This window comes from Acomys russatus, chromosome 17, assembly GCF_903995435.1.
Source record: "Acomys russatus chromosome 17, mAcoRus1.1, whole genome shotgun sequence".
NCBI classification, from domain to species: domain Eukaryota; kingdom Metazoa; phylum Chordata; class Mammalia; order Rodentia; family Muridae; genus Acomys; species Acomys russatus.
Window position 1 is genome coordinate 60,255,174 of NC_067153.1, and position 25,071 is coordinate 60,280,244.

At 43.6% G+C, this 25,071-nt stretch overlaps 1 protein-coding gene across 1 annotated transcript; it reads right to left on the reverse strand.

Annotated features, from left to right (window-relative positions):
* Positions 1 to 1,057: 1,057 nt before the first annotated feature.
* On the reverse strand, positions 1,058 to 2,134 carry LOC127201030 (testis-specific H1 histone). Its single transcript, XM_051159387.1, has 2 exons — positions 2,063 to 2,134; positions 1,058 to 1,999 (listed from the first exon to the last, which is right to left on the reverse strand). Exons 1-2 carry the CDS (start codon positions 2,132 to 2,134, stop codon positions 1,058 to 1,060), a joined length of 1,014 nt encoding a protein of 337 aa, XP_051015344.1.
* Between the last annotated feature and the right edge of the window lie 22,937 nt (positions 2,135 to 25,071).

The following is a 25,071-nucleotide window of genomic DNA, read 5'->3' on the forward strand; positions in this document are numbered from 1 at the left end:
CTTTAGTATTCTCAGGACAGGGCCCCAAGTCTTGCGTTAATGACCAGATGTGAGGCCTATAATTAGCCATTTAGAGAAATTCCTTAATCAGAGCACTCAGCCTAATGAGCTAGACATTTGAACTGAGTTCTCAAGACTTCCTATGGTTCCCAGGAATACTCAAGTGTGTCAATGAAAGTAAACAGCACTGATCATTCGTGCCCAGACAGGACCCAGCATTTGGATCTCCTACTCACTGGTCCTATAGAAAGTAAACCACTCATTAAGTTGTACTGAATGAAACTTTGCATAGACAAACAGTAATTACAGAGGTATGGCGGTTTCTAGGAAGCGGTCCGAGTCATCCACAGCCTACTTTAGGTAGAAATAGTTAATTGCAGGTCGCTGTCTTCTTTGGGTTACAACCACCCAGGGCTACAGCAGAGCAGAACTAATACTGGAACCCCGATTTCCCTAAGCTCCCGGCTTGTGCTGTTCTGCTCTGTATCCACCCCCCATCAGGGACTACTTATACACACCTGACACTTGTGCATGAACACCTGCACTGTGCCACACTCCGTGCTGCATGCGTCCACACATGAGCTCATTTAATGTCTTTCAAGCCCAAGCTGTTGTCTTGTTCAATCAAAACACTGTAACTTGGGCTGAAAGCTACAAGTTTGTCTATAATCAAATTTTACCCTAAAATTAATTTTAAGAACATGTCTGAATCGGCAGGCCACCACTCAGAGGCCGTTTTTCGTCTTTTGTCCTCCTCTCAAAAACTCACTGAGGATTTGATAGTGTCCCTGATGGGCGTTTTTTGTGTAACCCCGGTGATTTCCTGTTTTCTTTAAGAAGCGGAATTCTCTGGGCCCTGTGAGGATAGCGGAATCTCCCCTCCCAAGCTCCTGCCATTGGTCTCCCGTCAATACCGCATCTTTTCCCTTCCAGTGGCGAGTGAGAGGAAACACAGACACAGGATAGTCTTGTAAATAGCTTTAATGAAAGGGAGAGCGCTACTCTCCTTGGAGCCTATCTGGAAAGGCAATAGTGCCCAGAGGAATAGCTCCAGGCATTAAGGATTCCCCGAGCTCCTAGAACCTTCACATTTTGTAGAAGTCTTCGTGAATGATTTGCCTTGTCTGATGGAAGCACTGTCGGCTTTGGCCACAGCTGGCTTCTGGATGGTTCGTTTCACCGGCCTCTCGGGTTCCTGCCTTCTCTCTTGCCCGGATTTTGAGCTTGGGCTCCTCTCAGCTGCAGACCGAAGGCAGGTGTCTTCCCTTGAAGGCTGTCTTCTGCAGTCCACTGTCCGGACCCTGGCTTCCTCCCTGGCTCCGATATGTGCCTGTTCCCTGGCTTTGGTACACTCCTGCTCCTTGGCCTTGGCACATTCTTGCTCCCTGGCCCCAACACACTCAAGTGACCTGGTTCTGGATTTAGCCTGTTCCCTGGCCCTGGCATGAGACTGTTCCCTGGACTTGGCACGCACCTGGTCCCTACCTCTTGACCTGGTTCTTGACCTGGCCCTTGACCTGGCCCTTGACCTGGCCCTTGATCTGGCTCTTGACCTGGCCCTTAATCTGGCCCTCCTAGACTTTGCCCTCAAAGTCCTGGTCCTGCGTCTCCAGACTTCTCTGGCCTTCTTGGCCGCCTTGCGACGGGAGCGGGGCCTGAGTGGTTTGGGGGATCTGAACCCGGTCTTCCCAGAAGTCTGGTGGTCCACTGTCTGCCGGGGCCGTCCCACCTTTTTCTTCGGCTTTGCAATCTTCCAGACCCTGAAGTAGCCCGCAGCATCGCTGCCACTGACCCGCAGGAGCGTGCCCTTCTCGGACCTGGTGGATTCCCCGACTTGGCGATTGACCTTTCGGCGTACTTCATAGCCAGCGTTTCCCAGCTCCTTCTTGAGCTCCGCCAGAGTCAGCCGCTGGTGGCCCGCGATGGCTCTGAGCAGCAGCTGGGACACTCTGAGCACTGAGTGCGGACTGCGCCTGGTTGGTGTCCTCAGAGTTCTCTCCTCCTCTGCTGCCTCCTCCTCCTCCTCCTCCTCCGCTGCCGCTGCCCCCGCCGCCACCGCCGCTGGGGGCTGCTGGATCTGGGTCCTAACTTCTGAACCATGGGATTCCCCATTGGGTTGGGCAGCCTCAGCCATGGCCCCGCTTCCCCCACCGCGGGGCCACCCGCTTTGGTCTGGCCTTGCGCCTCGCCTCGCGAGGTGTGGGGTTCTGGGGCGCCCACGTCACAAAGGAGGCACCTCTCGGCCCAGGCGCACGCTGGCCCCCTTTGGCCTCTGTGCCGTCTCAATTCCTCGCATCTGCATGTGTCTAACAATTGCCTGTATCACCGTCACCTCCATGGATTGGCTCTAGGCCGGTTCTTGGTTGTGTCCATCTCCTTTCTGGGGTATCCACCCAAGAATAGAGACACTCCCAACTCGCGCCAAACACGCAATATGATGTCTGTGAAAAGTAAGAGAGGGGCTCCAGACAACAAGGACCCAGGGACCCCACGCACTTATGTCTCATGACTCCCTGGCTGCACGGTGGAAAGTGAGCAAGGGCAGGAAAAGGCAGGTGCTACTGTGGTCTCACCATGGGAGGGTCCGAGGCCTTCCGCTGGGCCAGAACCACCAGGTTTCAAACCTTCAGAAAACACTTTCTTAATTGCCCACCCGCTCTACTTCTTTGTCTGCCAAAACAAACTCTACTTTCAAGTTCTTGCAAGAATTCTTTTTTTTTTTTTTAAACTGAAGTTTTTTAAGACAATGGATCCTTTACCACAACCGCAATTATTTCTGTAACCCTATGTCTGTCGTCAGAAGACATAGGTCCACACTAAACCCAGACTGCTGCGCCAACACAAATGTGATTCATTCAACGTCTCAAGTGCAAACTCCAGCTGATCATCACCCTACCTTTCACCATAACAAAGTAACCTCCTACATTTCCTGCTTACACGGGGTCACTTTTAATTAATCTTTTAAAAGTCAGCGTGAGTAAGGGGTTACATTAATCATATCGTTCATACATAAGCCAGACGCTTTTTCTTTTTTACCTAACCCCCAAATTCCCCAGTGCCCTTCCTCTTGCCCCTCTTTCAGCTTCCCTGTCCTCTCTAAACATTCTTGCTTTCTGCATTCATGTCACTTGAATTCTATTAACCCTCTCCTCCCAATTTCTTCCCTCAGCTCTTCTCCCTTCCCCGTTTCTTACTTTATGACCCCTCTGTCTCTGTCTCTCTGTCTTACACACACACACACACACACACACACACACACACACACACACACACCCCTCCCTAAATCTATATGTACATTTAAATGAAAGTGTAGTATTTGTCTTTCTGAGCCTGGCTTGTTTCACTTTACATGATAAGCCCTGGTCCCATCCATCTTCCTGAAGGTATCACGTTTTCATTTCCCTTTCCAGATGAACAAGATTTCATAGCATCTGTTTACTACTTAAAAAAAAAAATCTGTGCATCTATCAATGGATATTTAGGCTGATTTCAATTCTTGACTGTCATTACATTGGATTCTTGTTGACCTATTGGCATTTACCTTCTTAGATTTTGTGAAAGAAAAAAAAAAACCACTCATTTTCTGCCACACATTCATTCATTGTTGGATGCTGGGGAAATACTTCCATCATTGTGTTCCATCTATGCTTCCTTTCACCATCAAAATACTAAATAAAAAACCAGTAGTGTGTGGTTATTTGAAAAGCCATTTTTAACATCCATGGGGGAGCGCAATCCTGTAAAGGTTTAGGAAAGAAATATTTAAATTTTTAAAGAGCAGAACACGTTGGATTTCAGGATTTATATCCGATGTCCTCAGTTCTCCAGAAGAAAAACGAAGCTTTGGAACCCTAAATATGACTCTCCAGAAGACAAGGACCACACTACAAAGCACTTGCTTTGCAATGTGCCTCTAATGTTGATGCCGTGCCAGCCTTCAGCTGCCGTCTCTGAACCCACGAGTTGACGCATACTCCTCACTTGAGTTCTCAAATCTATGACCCATTGGCCTTGAAATCATTACACAAAGTACCAAGTCTCTTGTCAGGTAACAGTAACACTACCGGTATGGGTAGCTGCATGAAAAAGGCACCCAAAACCTTATAAAATAGGTATAAAATGCTATGGTTTGTTACTCCACAAAACCCCCAGGGAATGTGTAATTATAGTGTGATGATACTGAGGGGAGGTGGGCTTTAACCGGTGTGTTGGTCATGAAAACAGAGCCCTCTTTAACTCATGAATATGTCCCCACTCTCAAGAATAAATTAGTTACTGAAACTGCAAACTGTTCTAAAGCAAGGCTACTCCGTGTGTTTTGTTTTTCCCTTCCATCTTGCCCTCCCATCTTCCACCATGAGTTGAGGCAGCACAAGGCCCTCACCAGTGCTAGCATCTTTGACTTCTCAGCATCCTGAATCATGAGACAAAATAATCCTCTGTTATTAATAAATTGTCTAATATCAAGTATTCTTGTTATAGCAACACAAAACAGACTGAGACATTACAGGCAAATTTTGACTTGTCCACACCTCTTAAGCTTTAGCAATTATTTTTATTTTAATGCTATTTATAATATATGTGTGTATACATACACACACACACACACACACACACATATATATATATAATTTTTCTAACTTGTTAATGCACACATAATAGAATGTCAAAAATATGCAAGATGCTAAATATGTGAATATTTGGAAAGGATCTACTCTGAAAAATTAAGATAGTCCTATTAGAAAGATCAAGTTAAAAGGAAGGTAAGAATAAACAAAGTGACTGCAAAGAACAATATTTCTTCAGTCCTCACAGAAAACGAACCAAAACTAAAACCAAACCAAAGCCAAACGCCAAATGTATTCAATTCTTAAGTGAATTTTTTCCAAAGGAAAACAACACTTCACTATTTTGTCTCCCTTTTGTTGCTTTAGCCAAAGTGTTCTCACGCCCCTCCTGCTGTTTTCATTCCTGCATATATTTATGCTGAGAAGCTTCCTGTCCTGTAAAAATAACATTTTCAGCAAAATTTAGTACATCTCACTTTCCAAGCAAGAGCTTGAATAGGATGAACTCAGGGAGACAAGGTCAGAGGCCTGTTTAGGGGGAGGAGGGTGCCTCAAGAGGTAGGTAGGCTCCCAGATTGCAGCAAGGTTCACAGGGCTGGGAAATCTCTTTTCCAGAGAAGGCTGAGGAGGAACAAGCCACACCTTTGCTCCCGCAGTGCAATCGACGCAGGAGGTAACACAGGTGGCCTCACACGTGGGTAACACAGGTGGCCTCACATCTGTGAAGCCATAGATCCAAACCCGGAAACTTCAATGGAGCATCCATTAGAGAGGGGGAAACACATCTTCAAGTCCCCACCCAGGAGTCATTGCCTGGTGGAGGCAGATATTGGTTCATAAGAACAGCTGTTTCTCTGGTCCTGTCCCTGTACAATAGGTCAGGGACCTTTGTAAAAGTACCTAAAACTGGACAGACCACCTTGCCTAGTGCTCAGGAGGCTGAGCTTATGGATCCTGAATTGCAGAACAGCTTGAGCTACAAAGCAAGACCCTGTCTCAAGTCCACAAGAACCCTAACAGAAGAATCTTCCCGGGGGAAAATGGTGAATGCAGGCATAGGCATCAAAGGGCAACGTAGGTATACTAGGACAAGACCAGAGACTGCAAGAACTAGGAAGAACACAGAGAAGTGGAGGGGGATCAGGGGCGGGCCATGGGCACCCGAGGAAAGAGTTGAGTTCACTAGCAAAGCACAGACCAGGAGAGTGCATTTTCTTCAGTGTTCTGGTTTGAACGTGAACTGTTTCCAGCAGGCTGCTGCATATGTTTGAGTATCTGGCTCTAGCAAGTGTTGCTATTTTGGGAGAATATGGAACCTTTAGGATATGGAACCTGGCTGGAAAAGTGGAGTTTGGGGCAGGGATCAGGACACTGATATATATATATCCTTCTTCCTATTGGTTTCCTGCTTCCCGGTCCTTTGGGATGAGAAAGTTCGGGGGGCGGGGCGTGCTTGGATCTCATTGACTAGGGGAAATAGAATAGACATGGGGGGTGAGTGGAGAGAGGGAGTTGGGTGGGGGAGGGGTGAGAAGGGGAGCAGGAGTGATGTAGTGGGGGAAGGAAGGAGAGCATACAGGAGATGGAACTGGAATCAATGGTGTGTGTGGGAGAATCTTTGGAACAAGCTAGAAGCCTAGGACAATGGACATTCCCAGGAACCTATGAGCATGACCCTAGCTAAGACTCCTAACAATGGGGGAAATGGAATCTGAAACAGCCATCTCCAGTAACCAGAAAAGACTTTCAATGAAGGAATGGGGGGGGTACCAACCCACCCCCCAAAACTTTCAGCCCACAAATTGTCCTACCTAAAAGAGGTTCAGAAGCAGAAATTAAAAGAAAGACCAACCAATGGCTGGCCCAGCTTGAGCCCCATGCCATGAGAGAGAGCCCACCCTTGACACAATTAATGATGTTATGCTATTCTTGCCAACAGGTGTCTAGTATCATTGTCATCTGAGAGGCTTCATCCAGCAGCTGATGGAAACAGGCAGAGACCCACAGACAAACATTAGGCAGAGCTTGGTGAATCCTGTGGAAGAGAGGGAGGGAGGATTGAAGGAGACAGGGAGGTCAAGGACACCACAAGAAAACCTACAGAATCAATTGACCTGGGCCCATGGGAGCTCACAGAGACTGAACTGCCAACCAGAGAACATGTATGGGATGGACATAGAGAAGTCAATCCTAACTGGAAAGTAAATCCCAGCACCCAGGAGACAGGCATGCAGATCTCTGAGTTCTAGTCAATGATGCTCAGGGAGTTCATTGAGAGTGAACTGAGAGGCAGGGCAGTGGAGTTGAGATCCTGGCAGTTCATAGAGTTCAGAGGCAGTTACTGGGAGAGTTTTACAGAGGTAGGATGAAGAGAGAACAGGCTAGACACAGGTGAAGACAGAATGAGCCAGAGAATGAGAAGGAGCCAGATTAGAACAGATTGCCAGAGTTAGTATGAGTCCAAACAGAGCAACTCAGTCAGAGGCTGGGAGAGAGACAGTTTGAATCAGTCAGCTTGGAGAGAAGTTTGAGCCAGAACAGCTGAGTTGAACCAGTGAGCAAGAGTTCAGAAAGATCTAGAAAGGGTGAGCTTATTCAGCAGTAAGTCTCAGAGGTTGAAAATATTCTAGGCCTAGACTAGATTACATGGAGGCTAGAAGCTTCAAGGACTAGGCCTAGATTATCAGATGGCAGCAGTAAGCTTCCAAGACCATTATTTCAGGCAATACTTTTACAGAAAACCATTGACACTCGTTTTTAAACTCTATTTTATTTGGGGTATTGAAGCCTCTACCTCCCTTCCACCAACCCCTTAACCCTGTGTATAAAAAAGGTTAGTAGGGAGAGGGGTTGTAGACGCCCCCTTTACTTCTCCCAGCTGTTTAGGTCAATTGGGTCTTTTGGGGCAATTCCAATCTCTTAACAACAGCAAACGCAGCAAGCAATCCCCTCTGAGCCACTGTATTGAAACATTTCTCTTTGTCTACCTCAAACCACCACACCATCCATCTCTGGTCTCTCTAAACTGCTACATGCCACATGCCTGTGCCACATACCACCGCCACACACCACACTTTCTCTTTCCAGGCTCTCCTATTTATATCCTCACAGTCCTAGACCACGCCCCTCTCCATGCTGCTTGAGACAGGCCATTACCAGCTGGCAAAGACCATGCCCCACAGGAGGCAAATATCAGCCGTGGACAAACTAAAGCCCAAACTAAAATCCCACACTTGGGATTAAAACAAAAACATATTTATATAACATAATTGAGTTTACAAAGAAACCACAACTTCCATTACAGGAAACCATTATATGAAGGACTGTTGCTGTTGACCAGTGATGATTACTTTCTACAAAGCAAATACAGGTATCTTTATAAACTAAACAAAATCTTAATTTTACATAGATTACTAAAGGCCTGACATGCATAGACTGGAAAGGATGGCAAGGCCACCAAGCTGGGATAAGAGGCAAGGTTTTTTAATATCCTTAATTGAATGTTCTAGTTAGTCCTGACTTAACCTCTGATAGTCTATGTGCTTTAAAACAATCCTCTCTTTAACTTTTCTCCCCTGAAACCAATTTCAGCTAACTTCCTGGAAACTCTTATGTTTATTATTTTTAAGTAAAAGGTGATTGGGTGGGGTATATTTTACAGGGGTACAGCAGAGCACCAGGAGGCTTTATGTAGGCACACTATTTTGCACAACAAAGACTAGTCCTGTGTCACCAGGATAGCCAAAATAATGGCTTTCTGAGAGGTCATTTGTTGACTAAAGAAGAGTTTGGGTTGTAACCTAGAAGCAAGGTGGAAAGGGCATGCACGGAGGGTTCGACGGAGGACTCAACACATGGGTTTGCTTCAGGGGTTTATTGTGGAGATTCTGTGTAACCATGATGACATACAAGATTGCTAGTGGAAAAATAAACAATAGCTCATGGTGTGAACTTCATTCTAATCTGTATGAAAACAAAAGTAACAACAGCAGTTATGAGTAGATAATCCAATGTTAACACTTTTCACTGCATATATTAATTGTACATAATACTATGTTACATAAGGGCACTTCCACACAAGTACGTACTATTCAGTGAACCCATCCCGTACCTTGTCATCGTCCTTCTTTTCCATCCGCTCAGTCACCTTTGTTCCCTAGACAGTGTGCTTCCACTTCCATGCACACACATACGTGCTCTTATATATCTATATAAAATCTAGGAACCATAAACTATAGACACAATTTCTGCTCTGACTTGATAAATCTCCAAGTGGGTTCCAGTGTTTATCGTTATTGTCGCACCAACAATGTCTCATGGTTATTGTTAAAACTATCCTCTAGATAAGGAAGCCTGATTAATTGGAATATTAAGTAGCTTTCTAAAAACTCCAATACCACGAGTGACATCAGCAAGTTGGAGGAGTTGGGGGCTTCGGGTGTCCTTCCCCGACATGTACCTGCTGTGAGAGCACCAACCCACAGAGACATTTTCCCCTGAGAAAGCCAAAGTCCAGCTGAAAAACATAAACATTGGATGAACAAGGAAAGATCTAAGCTGGACTGGGTATAAAAAAATAACGAACATACTTTCTCACCACCTCTGAGTACAACACTTCATGATTAAAAACAAAATTCTAAAACGTAACCTCTTCCTGAGGGAGAAGGGAGAAGGAGCTCCCTCAACCCTCTTCTGAGGGACCAGAGCACCTGGCAACCATTCAGCCAACTTTGCTGATCTAGTTAAGCGTCTGCTGACATGAGAAAAGCTACTGTTTTCTTGTGTTATTATTGTTGTCATTGTGTTGGTGATGATGGTACTGGTGGTGGTGGCAGTGTGTGTGTGTGTGTGTGTGTGTGTGTGTGTGTGTGTGTGTGTGTGTGTGTGTGTGTGTAAGCAAAGGCATGTCACGTGGATCTCTGTGAGTTCAAAGCCAGTCTGATCTACATAATGAGTTCCAGAACAGCCAGGGCCACACACATAAGACCCACCTCAAAACAACAATACAAAATAAAATGTAATAAAAACATTCTTACTTGGTTTTGAAAGAATTCCATATTTATTAGGAAGGGTTTGGAAATGCTCAAAATTGCTAGGAAAGAATTCCTTGAACCTATACTATCTAAAAACACAATTCAGAAAGGACATTTTATAAATGTCTTCATCCAAGTGTTCTTTTAAAAAAACTTGCAATCATAATTATGTGATTTTAAATGCTATTTTCCTTATGAAATATTATATGTGGTTGCTAATGTACTCTAGCATAGAGACATAATTTAACCTTTAAGCATTTTTATGTATACAGTGCTCTAGCTGCATGTACACCTGCAGGCCAGAAGAGGGCATCAGATCACTTTTTATAGGTGGTTGTGAGCTACCATGTGGTTGCTGAGAACTGAACCCAGGACCTCTGGAAAATCAGTGCTTTTAACCACTGAGCCAACTCTCCAGCCCAAGGCATTTTTAAATTAATAACAAAGTTAAGTAAGATCATATTTAAGCTACTTATCAGCATTCTAGAATTTAGTCGTTGTCTTTTAATAGATTTTAGGCTTTTTGGTTTTATATTAAAAGCACACTGCAGTGAACATCCTTCAAACCTCTTTGCTTATACTTGTAACTCTGCGGGAACAGGTTTAGAAATGTCTGGTTGAAGACTATATGTAAGTCAGGTTGCCTCCAAAAGGCTGGAATGGTTTGAAATTCCACCTCAGTGACAGAGCTGAGCCAAGCAGGCGTTGCTCTCACCCACTTAACGTCAGGACTGTTGGCGAATGAACCTCTTCCTTACAGATAGTCAGCGTTACTGAATATCTATTCTGTGTTAGTGGTGACAATTGGGCCACACTTCCCTGGTTTTTTGTTTGTTTGTTTGTTTGTTTGTTTGGCCAGGTTGTTTGCTGATAAGAACTCTACACATTTGGTGAGAAGGAAAAAGGGTGGCTATCTGTAAGCTTGGCTTGTAGGCAGTTCTTAGATAGAATTGCTCTCTGGTTAAAACAAACAAAAACAAAAAACAAAACAAAACAAAACAAAAAAAGCACACACCCAGCTTAGGCCAGGTTATTGTGGTACTGCAATGGAATGTGTGTTGGGGACAATAGGCCATATGGCCAGTGTTCAGCCATCTTGTCCAAGTCTGCACCTTTAAGTCTCTGTTTTCCCCAGAGCTTGCCTTTCATCAGAAACTAGCTGACCCTGTTGTGGGTCAGCAGTTAGACTAAAGACAGATAGAAATGGAGCAACCCTCTTATGGTTTAGCAGTTAGACTAGACAAAGATGGAGCCAGACACCCTGTGTGGCAGGACATTATGGCCCTGCCTGGAATTCCCTGTGTTTTGAGAAAGGCCTGCAGCTGGGTTGCTATAGAAATGTGCTTCCCTGCCTTCTGACTTATAAAAGCTGCTGCCTGACTAATAAAATTTGAGAGTTTGATCAATCAGACTTGCTCTCCTTCTTTGTGTCTTGCATTTTCAACAGGTGAACTTCCTCCCGAGTTTTAGTCGAACCCCGCAGGCCGGGGCAAATGTGAACACCGTAGTGCATGGTGGAAGTTAGGAAAGTGAAGATCACTGTAATTTCATGAATTACACAGTGTATCTCCACAAAAAGAGATTCCTCATCCCCTGTAATGTCACAGAGCTTAAAGAGGTAGAGAACAGTGTGAACAAATCTCTCAGGGAATCTGCTCCATACACAAGGTCCATTGGACACCAAGCAGGGAGAGTCACAAAATTATTATTATTTCAATCACACATTGGATCACTTGAAAACTATTTTACTGTAGTACATATACAAGTATGTATATTATATTGCATATATGTACGTTATATTATATATTATAACAATGTATAATATAGGTATATATAATATATAGTATTAATATATTCTATAGTATATATTAGACATTATGGACAGGAACACTAGACAGAAAAATGAACAAATAGCCCTCTCTTGCTGCAACCATGAGGGCTTGTTGCTGTTTTGTTCATTCGTTTTTGCTCCATGGTATTCCCAACCTCATAGATGACAATTAAGATATCCAGTCATAGATTGTCCTGCTTCCTGACAATCCCACTTAGCACAAGCCCAATGTACAAAACACTGTTTTCCCATCTTACTGAAGTATCTTCTCTAGCTCTTGCTCTCTCTCATCTCTCCCCCCTCTCTGTCTCTCTCTGTCTCTCTCTCAAATACCACACACACACACACACACACACACACACACACACACACACACACACACCTTTGCTGCAATAGTGCCTCCTGGTATCAGTGGGCATCTACACATTAGCCTTTTGCTGTTAGGCACAAGAAGGATATTTCCCCCTTGATCTTCTGATCACTGAACCCTGTATCTGGCCTTTTCTGTCATCGATAAGCTTCTTATTCTATGCTGTCAGTTTAGTTTAATCTTCTTACGATGGCTTCTTAGCTTTAGGACTTGTTTCTCTACCTTAGATCATTAGTAAATCATCCCACATCTTGATATTTTAATATATTTTAAAGTTTATCTTTCTAACATATCTGAATTTTAAGCTTGACAACAGATAACGGGTATTAAAGAAAACAGTGTGGTGGTGGTGAAAATCCAGGAATTAATTCATAATTACCACCTGTTGTTTTTACACTTCTTTGTGTGTTTTGGGGGGGTATGTGAAGCATGGTGTGGGTATGGAGGTCATAGGACAGCTCTCCTTCCACCATGAGAGGCCTGGGAATCAAACCCAGGTCATCAAGTTTGGCAGCAAGCTCCTTTATTGGCTGAGCCATCTCCACAGCCCACAGCTGCCATTTTCATAAGGACAGAGGGTTTGCTCCGACTCTCTTCCTTGTCCCTGTATCAAGCCTAGCATTGTGTACACAGAGCACACACCACAGTAACAATCACTCACATTAACCCACATTAACTCTTTAGAACAATTTGCTTGCGAGTGAAGCAGGGTTTTACCACTCTAGCATCCAATGGTGCTGGAGAGCTAGTCCTGTGGTGGTTGGCATGGCAACAGATAGTGCCAGAGTTATACAGCTGCAAGAGCTGGTGCTGGAGTGGTAAAGTTTTCTAAGGATGCTTGGAACATTACCTGCTGGCACTGGCCCTTCACTCGCTCACTTAATAAAACCAGCAGGTCCTAATCCTTTGGGTCTGTCATGTAGAGAGTTGCTCTAAGCATCTCCCTAACTAATCTCCTGAGACTCGTTTGGAGTCAAAATTAAACTGGGGCTGCTCTTAATTGATCTGAAGTAAAGCTGCCCACTGGGATTTTCACATTTGCAACTTCTAGGAATGTGTAGGTAGCAAAGGCTAATGATGCCCCAGAGCCTCCTCTCAATAGACCTCCTTCCTCAGTCATCAGAGAAGAGAGGAGGATAGGGAGCCCAGACTGGGCAGAGAGTGGCAGGGACCCAAGGGCCTCCTCAGACTGTGCTCAGCTCCACTATCTGGCTTCCCTTGGGAGAAAAGTTCAGAAACACAAAGCCGTTTCTGTGGACCTAACTATCAGGTGCCAGACAATGCCCTGTGTGATTAAAGCTCTTACTTGAGATTGTTAAATATGGAAAGTTGATTGAGTCATCTGTACCTTTCTTTCATCTACCTCAGAAAGTAGAGAAGCTCATACTCTGGGCAGAGAAGCTTTGCAACAAGACTCTGTTGAACAAGTTGGGACCTTCTCCAAAAGGTTGACCAGCAGAGAAAGTACCCAGGGATCTGATTCATGATGTATCAGCAAAGTCCTCACATCACCCCCTCATTCAGGGCATCTTTGTTCTGTGGTGTACCAAGCGTCCTGCTATTGTGGGAACGAGAAGACTGATGTAACAGTGGCCTTTGCCTTCAGATGGAGAAAACTTGCAGGAACATTCAAGACATTCTCTAGAAGATGGAAGGTATGTTAAGCCCACAAATGGAACACAGACAAGCAGAAATGAGAAGATGTTCAGCAGTTGGGGGCTATGCTCACTTCCTGATTGGAGAGAGGATGGATCTCAAGGGATTAGGAGTTTAACAGAGACTTAAAAGTTTCCCCCTCCCCCAGGCCCATCTGTCGTGGATCAAAGTCTTGTTACCTCATCTATCCACTCAATCAGCATTTTCCCCCAAAACCTACAACTGTCAGGGCTAAGGCCAGGTGAAGATATTCAACAGTGACTAACCCAGAAAGGTCCCTTGCCTTTATGTAGCTTATATTCTACTGAAGGAATAAGTAAAAACATAAATCAAGGAGACTAAGAGACATAGAGTATAGCAGTTGAACCATTGTTGAGGCCTGCTTTAACTTTTTACCTCTCTTTTGAGACCTACTTTAGTTTTTAACATAGCTGTAGCTTCTCTGTTGACTCCTGCTTTCCTCTTTAGCATAACTGAAGCCATCTTGCCTTTAGTCTCCATTTTGATCATAAGGTGAAACTGAGTTCAAATTCTCAGGCTCTGTCTGCCTGACATAAGAATATCCTTTCATTTACAATTCAATAGTCATTAAATGTTCTGCTTGAGTTAAAGATGAATGTGTGTTCTGTTGGAGTTAAACTGCAATACCATGCTATGTTCCTTTCTCATGGAAAAGGCCTGGAACTGGAAAGACCTCAAGTTCCCCTACCCTAAATCCCACCCAACAAGAGTTCAGTGCTTTGTCTAGCTACATAGGCACAGTGTATCTGGAATAGAACTGATTCTTCCTGCTTGATTATGTCTTTTTCCTTTAAAAACTCACTCTGAGAATGGCTCAGGCTCACAATCTTGGTTCCTGAATCCAGACTGTGTCCCTGACTGGCCAGACTTTACTAGGCATTCAGTAATCTTCCATCTGTCTGAGTCTGGTGTCTGAGTGGTCAATGTGCAGCTATACCTGAACCCCCCAAAACCAGCTTACAAAGGGAAATCAGAGAATGCCTATTTTATTGTTAAATAATGGCACATGAGCTGGGTGTTTATAGCTCACTGGTAGAACATCTACAAAGATCCTGGGTTCTGCATTCAGCATCAGGGGTGGAGAGATGGGCCAGCAGTGTCGGGTCCCAGCCTGCAGAAAAAATCGAATCAGGGTTCACCTGAAAGAGGGAGTGGGAATTGAAAGTGGGATACAGAGACGCGAGAAATAACGAATCAAGTCAGGAAATTTCTGATCAAGATCCACTTTATTGCTGACTATCAGGATCATATATAGAGCAAGGTCAATGGGATTTATTTTAATCTCATTCACCCCAGCCCCCGGGCAAGAATACAATAGCCTAAATCACTCCCTGTAGAACTTCCTAGTTCTCTGAGTAGTTCCTTGTAAGAACTTCCTAGATCCTCTGGGTGGTTCCAAGTTGAGACTTCTCTACTTCTTTCAAAGGTAAATAGTCCAAGGATAGACTGGAACACAAGACCTCATGGTGAGGTAAAGGTCAGCAACTCGAAGGTCACAGCATACAGCCTAAGCACAGGATTTCTGACATGGCAGAATTTGGCATGGATTCCCAGACAGCAGTCAAGAGTGCTTGCTGCTGAAGTTCAACATTTAATATAAGACTACAGTAATCAATGCTTTGAGACATTGTTCAACAAACACGTAAATAATGATGCTCTTAAAGCTTTGGAACACTCAGTCCTAAATCACCAAATCCTTCCCCTCAAGGGTCAGGCAGAAAGGTTTGCCCTATGAATGACTTTAAGGAAACAGTGTCTTGCAGACACAGTAGGACCAATGCACCTGTGAACTCACAGAGACTGTAGCAAGACATATGGGTCATCTCAGGCTTCTTGGGATAACACTCACTGCCTGATTCCCCTGTGTTTGAGGAGGAAAGGAGGACTCAAGCGTTCTGGTACCTATGAGGCATCCTCCTTATGGACCTGACTGAACTTTGGAGTCGGGACTCCTCCGGAATATTTTCCTTCTGGAAACCCAGATTTTAAGCTTTATAAGTACTTTTCCACCCTAATTGTGCCACGTGACGGCTGGCCACCAAAAACAGCAGCCACAATGAAAAGGAGCCAATAGAAGACTAGAGGACAAGCTACATAGACTTCAGAGGGCAAAGCCGGAGATCACCTGAGCCTCTTAGCGGAGCCGATGGATCATGAACAACCCCAGGCACTGAGCACCGCAGTGTTTGCGCTGTTGGAATTCGGCCTTGCCGTGTCCAGATTACGACTGTGCCCTGTTTCTTCCCACTTGAGAGATAGAGCAGGGGCCCCAGACCTTAACACAACTGACTCCATGATGAGGGTACCATTCAGGCTGCAAAACTCAGCACCACCAGACAAAATGGGGCAGGGGCGGGGGGGCTAAAGAGTTGAAGTCTTGGCTATGAGCAGCAAACACAGAATGCCAGAAGCTAGGATAGTTCTGTCTTATTGTTGGACCCTAGCCCAAAATGTTGGACCCTGGGGGTCCAATTCGGGAAGGGGGTTGCCGCAAGAGACCACTCAAGTTACACCAGCTGAGAGGTAAAGGTGTAGGTAAAATTTATTACTGACAAGTCAAAGGTCCCAATTGTTGGTGTGTCAGGGTCCCTCAGCACTCGGGAGGCGAAGGACCCCAGTAGATGTTACAGGCTAGTTTTAAAGGCAAAAATCCGCAAAGCAGGCAGGTGGGGCCGATGATCTCCTGTATCCTGATTGGTTAGGGAGAAGGGGGAAACGTTTGAAACCTTTTTGTGCTGTTAGGGACATCTGGCCTGGGGCAATTTTGTGGTTATCTATTCCTGGAACCAGGGGCCGGATCAAGTGATTATCTATTCCTGGAACCAGGGGCCAGGTCATCAAGTAAAAAGTTCAAGTTCCCAGGCTGTTAGCCGGGGTAGGAGTCAAAATGGCTACTGCATCGTCTTTTCTAATTTCTCATATGATTCAGCAACACAATAGCCCTGGCAGTCTGGCAGGGAGACTATAAAATGTCTCTCCTTACCTAAAGTCTACTCAGGAAAATAATGTTGCCAGTCTCCCTACGAACTGCAATTATGAGTCAAGGTTTTATTTTGATACTGAAAGGGCTTCAATTAAAAATTATAATTTTAAAGGCTAAATTTAACAGGCATTAAAAATGCAAATCCTAATAATATAAAAGCTACTAACTTGTTGTAAGCTGTCAAAGGTGATTAAGACATGCACGTTAATAGTCACTCACCTTTTAAATAGGTTCAGAACTATACTTGTAGTTATTCTAAGTACAAATGCAATTTCTTTATAGAAATAAGCTTTGTTTAGCCTCCTATATATGTTTTCAAGGTTAATCCTAAAGCAAATAACTGAAAACAAGCAAAACTTTATTTAAAGTCAGGCATACTTAATAGATAATGGTCCTAAAACTCTTCAGAGATCGGCTGAATATGGTATTTAAAATGTTTAATAAAAAAAGCTTCCCGTGATAGAAAAGCCGGCTCCTGGAGGTGACCGTAAAGTGTCTGAAGAAGATGATGAGGCACAGAACAACCCTAGCTGGACTGTGGTAGCCCCATCCCTCACCTGCTCCCCGGGCCCTGCACAAATGGTGGACACTGTTGGGTTGACTGCCCTGCTCTGCCTACGTCAAGCCTGGCCAAGCGTCACGAGTTCCTCTTCCAAAGGGCCTATGCTGTCCTGTGTGACTGCCAAAGACCGTCTCTGCCCACAACAAAATCACCACTGGAGCCTAGGGTAATTGTCCAGGTAGCTGGTAAAGTCCCCATCATTTTAATTGATACAGGAGCATTTGGATGCCAGTTCTTGCTGTAATTTATCCTTCTGAGATCTCTGGTGATGTTGATGGCTAACTGTAGCCTTATCAGTTTAACAACTTCAGCTGTCTGTCTGGTCAGTGCATTCCATATATAAAGATATTAGTTCAGCTGTCATCTGGTCAGTGCATTCCATATATAAAGATATTAGTTCAGCTGTCTGGTCAGTGCATTTCATATATTCTAGAGATATTAGTTCTCCTGGTGAGAAAGGCCAAACTCACAGACAGATTTGTCTTGATAACAGGCTTCATATTAGAGGATAAACAGGTTTCTGGTGTAACTTGTACTATTCCTTTATTTAAACAAACAAACAAACAAACAAACAAAACCTGCTTTGCAGTGACTGCTCTTGATATGTTATAAAGATACAAAAATAATTTAAAATAAAAAGCATTTTAAAGCTGGGTGGTAGTGGTGCATGTCTTTAATCCCAGCACTTGGGAGGTAGACGCAGGTAGATCTCTTTGAGTTCGAGGCCAGCCTGGTCTACAAAGCCAGTCCAGGACAGCCAAGGCTACACAGAGAAACCCTGTCTCAAAAAAAAAAAAGCATTTTAAATTTCTCTCACCCTGAATATGACTGTTATACTAGGATTTCAAAGGTTCAAAAAATTTACCATTGATCAATGAAGTTCCGAAAAGCATTGAGTACTTTTATCAGTCACAAGCTTAAGTTGCCGTCTAAATGTAAACTTATAGATACTTTTTATCATGCTAAAAAGAAAAAAAAAAAACCTCTGTCCATTTTAAATCCAGACCCCTGAAGAAAAAAAATGTTTGTGCTTTATAACTAAGCCATGGCTCTTGCTATGAGTCAAAGACACGCGTCTACTCCAGGTCTTTTATAGACACCTCAGGTGCATTGTCTACATATGGATTTCAATGCAAACTACAAGCAGTGGCAATGCCAATATACATAAAACTTTAAAAAACAAACAAACAAACAAACAAACAAAGATTCATATAAACTTCAGAGAGTTGTAACGTGAACCACCTGTCACAAGCCATATGGACTCCAGATATGGACTGCGGCCATGTTAATTAACAAACTGTGTCCCTGCCTGTTACCTGTTCCTGGGGGGAGAGATCCACATATAAGATTTTCATTTACGTTTCTTAATTTTAACTGCTGTTCCTAGTCTCTATCTGTCCTGGCAGATTTCCACGTGACTGGCCAACGCCATCCAGTCTGTAGCTGTGGACTGTAGACTGTTCCAAAGGTGATCTAAACCATGCTAGGCCCAGGTAGTCCTTCAAAACTGAGAGCCCTGAACTTGCTGAAAGCTGATAGGACCATGGCCAACATACTTGCTCCTAGTCTCTTCAGCTTGGTCAGCAAACCAATTGATTATGGTGAATGCCCCATTGCCTAAATGTGCCCTCTGGCCTTTGACTAACATTCCAGGCTTCCTAGACCCTGACAACGACGTCCTAATTTCAGTCGAGAAGTAGTTACAGAAGGGGCTGTGTTGCCCTTATCTTCAACAAAAGGCTGGGATGCTAAACTCAATGGAATCTGCCTGGCAAGGGGGACAAAATGGCAATAGATAATGCCTATTGGCTTACCAGGCTCCCTCATTTTCAAAAAGGCACCTGTTAAAACTAAATAGATAAAGATATTAGCTAAAATAGTTCTACAATACGGTAAGGCACTCAACCCACTCATTCTAAAACAAAGAGAATGGCTTTAAACATTTTTATTCTTTCTATGCTAACCAAGCAAATGTAATTAGAGAGACCTTAGCCATGATACAAATTAACCTCTTGTCAAACAGAGACTGCTAAGATACTTAGCCCTACTCTGGCAGTATCATCTCCTGCCACAGATAGAAATAGCCATCTCTTATCAAGGATTTGCAAGGGGCGCATAATGAGGGAATGATGGGCCAGCGTGACTACATCTTAAGATGAAAAGCTATCTTATTTCAAGGTCAAAATAAATTCATTCCTATTTTCTGTAAGACTTAAGTTTGACCATGTCTTGACCCATTTTATGGAACTTGACATGTTGCACACCCTATAACCTGACCTCCACCCTGATAAGATAAGATGTTCTGCCCAATAATTTTGAGATGCTCTACCAAGTTTTGATGTCAACAAAAACCCTTGGAGGCTCCATAGTCTTGCAGTTTAGGGGACTGTATAAGCCCCACTTTCTCCTGTGTTCAGTGCTAGTCTCTCAAACCCTGCTTTGTGGAGCTAGCCCTGTCTGACAGAAAGTAAATCTTGCCTAATTCAATCAGAAACTTGGATGATGGTCTTTACTCTGATCTAATGTGATTAACAGAATGAAATCCTGTCATTTTTCAGAAAAATTGGACTCAGACGAATATCACACGCTGATTTCTGGTCTACACACACACACGTGAGTGTGCACAAATTAGAAATAAAAATTTAAGACAACTCTCCGCACTAGAAAATACTTATGCCCTCCAAGATAACAGTTGTTACACAACACAAATAAATAACTAAAAATAATTATAATGAAAGCACAATATTAGAGATTTTGTGAAATGCATCTAAAACAGTAATTAGAGAAAATTTCATATCCCTAAACACCTAATAAAATGGAATAATAAATAACTACATCGACTCAAGAGGTCAGAACCACAAATAAAAGAAAATATAAGAAATAAAGTCAAGGAAAAATTAACCCTGAGTAACGTAAATACATCCTTCTCAGCTTGGTCCTGAAAACCTGACTGGGGCTTTGAGGAAATGAAGAAAGGACAGACAGACAGACAGACACTTGCACAGAGATGCTGGAATGAGTGGTGGTCTGTGCTTGCTCTGATGGAGCAGCAGCAACAAAATGAAGATCCAGGATCTCGGGAGCTGTGCACACCCTGCTATCATGTCCTCCTGGGCCAGAGGAAGACTTTGCTGTCACTCTGAGCCTGACTCCAGGGAGCAGGGTCGGGCGGAGGGGACTTAAACACTCCCGTGGGCTTGAAGCATTGGGGTCCTTGGCATGCTAAGGATGCTAAGGCATTAAGATCCTTGGTATGTTAAACCATGCACACTGACTGAGGACCTCACAGTGAATGTTCCTTTACACATTTACCAATGGCTGCCTCTGCTCCTCACAGTAAAGAAGCAAGGAATTAACAACAACAACAACAACAACAAACAACCAAAACCCCTTTAGCAGCTGTCATGGTTCTCCACAGAAACAGAAGCACATCAGAATGGGCATTTATTGCAAAGTGGGCTTATTCAGTTGGCTTACACACAGGGCTGGGTAATGCAGTGGCCATCTGCACACCAGAGAGGCTTGGCTGCTGCTCAGACACCAGGCTGGAGGCCTCAGTGGTCCCAATCTGGCAAGGAAATCATGGATGACACCTAGAGAGCTTCTCATTTTCAACCCATGTTAAAAGGCCAAAGAAGCTATGTTCTCATGTCAAAGGAAAAAGAAGAAGGAGGAGAAGAAGAAGAAGAAGAAGAAGAAGAAGAAGAAGAAGAAGAAGAAGAAGAAGAAGAAGAAGAAGAAGAAGAAGAAGAAGAAGAAGAAAGAAAGAAAGAAAGAAAAAGAATTCAGGAAGAGACCCACATAAAGATAGTTAATTTATTTTCAACAAAATATAAAGCCACTTCACTGGAGAGAAGAATTTTTTTTTAATTTAAAATAAACTTGTGTTATTAACCCTTGATAAATTATGGGAAAAACTAACTTAGACCTAATGTTAACATCATATCAAAAATAAAAGTTAAAATTAATAAAATTAAAAAAAATAATAATAAAAATAAAAATTAAGCACTGGGTAGGTAGAGGCAGGTCTGCCACTGAACTTTGCAAGTTCAAGGCCATCCTGGTCTACATAGCAAGCTCCGGGATAGCTAAGACTACATAGAGAGAACCTGTCTTTTAAAATAAAAAATAAAAAAAAATGAAGGAAGGAAACAAAACAAATAAATAAAACTTAATTCAAGATGGATCATGAAAATATGAGTAAATCTAAAATATGTTTAAATTAAGCAGAAATAAGAGACTGTCCTGAAAGCTTTGGAGGAAGCAATACTTCTTACAATCTACATAAAAGTTACAACCAGGAATTCAAAATTTATAGATCAGATGTCTTCAGAACCTCCGCTTTACAGATACATTTTACACAGAGCAGGAGAAAGACCCTCAGCTACTGAGGAGGGCCACGTCAGCCCCTGACACCGAACATCACCATCACACTTTCCACCCCAGACACCCAGAATAACAGGAGGGGCCTAGGCAGCCCTGCTCTTTTGAATATCACCAATAACATTCTCTGCACCCACCCACCTCCCCAAAAGAAGGAAGAAAGAAAAAAGAAAACCACAGGCTAGTTGACTATATTTGCAGCTTCGATCAAATAGACCAATTGTAACCAGAATACCTACAGAAGCTTTCAAACGGCCAACACAACTTCAAAACGTGAGCAGAAGTCTTGAAAAGACACTCCACAAAATATAGAGGAGTTAGGCATAAAAATGTTCCATATCAGCTATCGGAATAATGCCAACTAAAACTATGGTGAGGCACCAGTTCTCGTCTGTTTTGATATATTGCAATACTGTTTTGACACTTCCCTACAAAAATGAAACAGGCGTCCATCCTTGATGCAGAAATTAATTCCTCTTGTAGATGTTGCATCTAAGAGAAAGAAAAAGACTTATTCCCAAAGGCATGTGGCAGTTCTGCCCATTTAGTCAAAAGCGGAAGCGGCCCACACACCAGCATCAAGAGTATAAACAACCATGGTGTGTTCACATCACGAAGTATTCTCAGTAGTGCAAATGCACACAGAGCAAAGTGGATGGATTGCAAAAACCTTATGTTCAGATAAAGGAAGCCAGGCCAAAAAGGTTACTGCCATATGGTTACATTTGCATTAAATTCAAGAAAAGTTTTAGGAAATTACTTAGAAACTTTCTGTGGTGGTGGAAATGTTCTATATTATCCTCATCATCATTAACTAAATTTGTTCTTTGACGATTTTATACATATATAAAATACATGTATACATGTATAGAATACATTCTGATTACTTGCATCCCCCAGGCTTTCTTAACTCTCTCCCACCTGTTTGCCCCCACTTTTCTGAAAATACTTTTTCACTTTCCTCTTTGGCTTGGTTTGAGACCCGTTGAGTTTAGTCAGGGCTGTCTGTATGACAAGGATTTGGATAGGAGCCTGGTGGGCTCAGCAGTAAGTGCGCAGCTAAATACTGGGATTCCTCTCTTACAATCTACCAATAATCAGTAGCTTAGGCATAGGGTCACGGCCCCACAAGCCCTTGCCCTATTCGTGATTGGTTGTTAACAGGGCCAGTCTGGCGTAGTGACATGTGGAAGCAATCATGGCTGTGGTGAGTTCAAGATTGCAGTGGTTTTGTTGTGCCTCAGGGGTGAAATTTCACAGCTATTTTCTCTTATCTTTACTTTCTTCCCATGTTCTCTCTGATAATGTTTCCTGAACCTTAGATGGTTTGCTGGGTAAGCTTTATGTCAACGTGATACGAGCTAAAGTCATCTGAAGGAAGGGAGCATCTGTTGAGAAAAATGCCTCTCTAAAATCAAGCTGTAGCAAACCTGTAGGGCATTTTCCTAATTAGTGATTGGTGGAGTGAAAGAGGGGCTGCCCATTGTGGGTGGTGCCATCCCTGGGCTGGTGGTCCTGGATTCTATTAAAAAAAAAAAAAAAAAAAAAAAAAAAAAAAAGCAGGCTGAGCAAGCCACGTAAAGCAAGCCAGTAAGCAGCACCCCTCCATGGCCTCTGCATCAGCTCCTGCCTCCAGGTTCCTGCCCTGTTTGAGTAGTTCCTGTCCTGGCATCCTTCAGTGATGAACAGCAACGTGGAAGCCGTGGAAGCCGTATAAACCCTTTCCTCCCAACATGCTTTTTGGTCATGGTGTTTCATAGCAGCAGTAGACACCCCAAGACAAGTTGGATCCAGGAGTAAAACATTGCTACGCTGTTTTGGGGAGGACTGTGGATGGACTTTGAAACTTTGCGCAGGAAAAGCCGTTGCATCCAATGCTTGGTGAGCTGTTCTGGGGGAGCTTGGAAGACAAGAATATTAAGGTCAGTGTGGACGGTGAAGGCCTGGCTTGTGAAGTTTCAGAGGAAGTTTAAAGGCTCTATCAGGGCCAGTTGTTTTGAATTAAGATTCTGTGATTTGGCTGGAGAATCAGCTGTGATTAATAAGATACTAGAACTAAGTGAAACTCTGCTTGCCTGGGATCTCAGTGCTGGTCAGCTGGAGCTGAAAAATTAGCCGTGATTAAGGAGAGGCCAGCATGTTGGGGTGAAATCTTCTGGGAAGTGTTCCCTGAGAGCACAGAGAAGCTATGTTCCAGAGGTGGCCCTGATTGCACCTCACACTGGCAGCTGGACTTGGTAATATGTAAGAATCAACCAGGTGGTACTAGTTTGGAGGCCTGAAGGGGTCACGGAGAGCAGCTGAGGCTCGGCACTGTGAGAGGCCGGGGGAAGCCATGTGTGAAGGTGCAGCCTCAGTAGCAGCTGAAGGCCCAGGACTGAAGGGGTCATGCAGAGAAGTTGAGGCTTGGCACCAGGGAGAGAATCTATGAGAGGCTATTGGTGAAAGTGCAGCCCAGTGCAGCAGAAGACACCAGCATTTGGAGATGCCAGTACCCTGGGATGACCACCAAGGCCAGCAGCAGCCATGGTGTAGAGCCAGCCACAGCCTGGAAGACAAGCTGTGTGTGCTGCAGAGGGCGGAACTGGAGAAGTGACCCAAGCCCTTTGGAGGAGCCCAGAAGATGGTGAGTGGTTTCCCCCCAAATTTCATTATTGACACTGTTGGTTTTGCTTTGATCTGATTGTGGCTGTGCCCCAGTTTTTCCCCGTAGAGGAATATTAATTCAGAACATGGCTGTTCTGGTAAGAGATCACATCCAAACATCTTCTAGGTCTGTGTGATCCAGCTGGCCTACAAACACACCTTTGCTCCAAGAGACAGAGGCAAACAGATGTGAGTTCAGCATCAGCCTGGTAAAGAGCAAGTATCAGGCAAAGAAAAGCTTAGGTCCAGACATGGCAGTACATCCCAAACGAAGGTAAAGTTAGTTTGTAGAAAGAAGCCCCCATGTTTGAAAGTGATGTCTAATTGAGTGGCAGAACAGGCGATGAATCAGAGATTTGACAGAATAGGATCCGCCCAACTCTCAGGAGAGGCAGTTTTACAGAGAAGGCAGTCTTTTGTTTTTTGTTTTTGTTTGTTTGTTTGTTTTGTTTTAACCAGGACAGTAATAGAGATATGGGTTACAGAGAGAGAACTCAGGTGACGATGGAATGAGCCAGAAAATGAGACGAAGCCAGAAGATTAGAGCAGATTGCTGAGTTAGTTTGAGACCAAGCAGAGAAATTCCAGGCTGAGAGAGAAGCCAGATTAAGTTTGAGCCAGAACAGCTGAGTTGAACCAGCCAGGCCAGAGCTCAGAAAGAAGAAAGGATGAGCTTATTAAGCAGTAAATCTCAGAAACAGAAAACATTCTAGGCCTAGCTTAGAATGTATGGAGGCTAGAAGCTTCCAGGACTAGCCTAGGTTAGCAGACAACAAACGAAGCAGACGAATAAAAGTTCCTTTACATTTCCCTCTTGAAATAAGAAAGTATTTAACTTAATTTTGATTTTTTGCATGAGCCCACATGTGAAAGAGTTTGACCTTTTAAGAGACGGAATTTTTAAAGGGATTTGATATTTTAAATCAACTGGACTTTTAACGTGTTTCAATTTGTCAAGATTATGGGACTTTAAAAATTATTTCATTTTTAATGTGAGATCTTGAGGATGAATGTGGCT

Excerpts from the sequence above, each read along its gene's own strand:
- LOC127201030 (XM_051159387.1), bottom strand. The coding sequence starts at position 2,134 with ATGGCTGAGGCTGCCCAACCCAATGGGGAATCCCATGGTTCAGAAGTT. Across the intron at positions 2,000-2,062 it reads CCCAGATCCAGCAGCCCCCA|GAGAGAACTCTGAGGACACC; the intron begins GCGGCGGTGGCG and ends GCAGCAGAGGAG.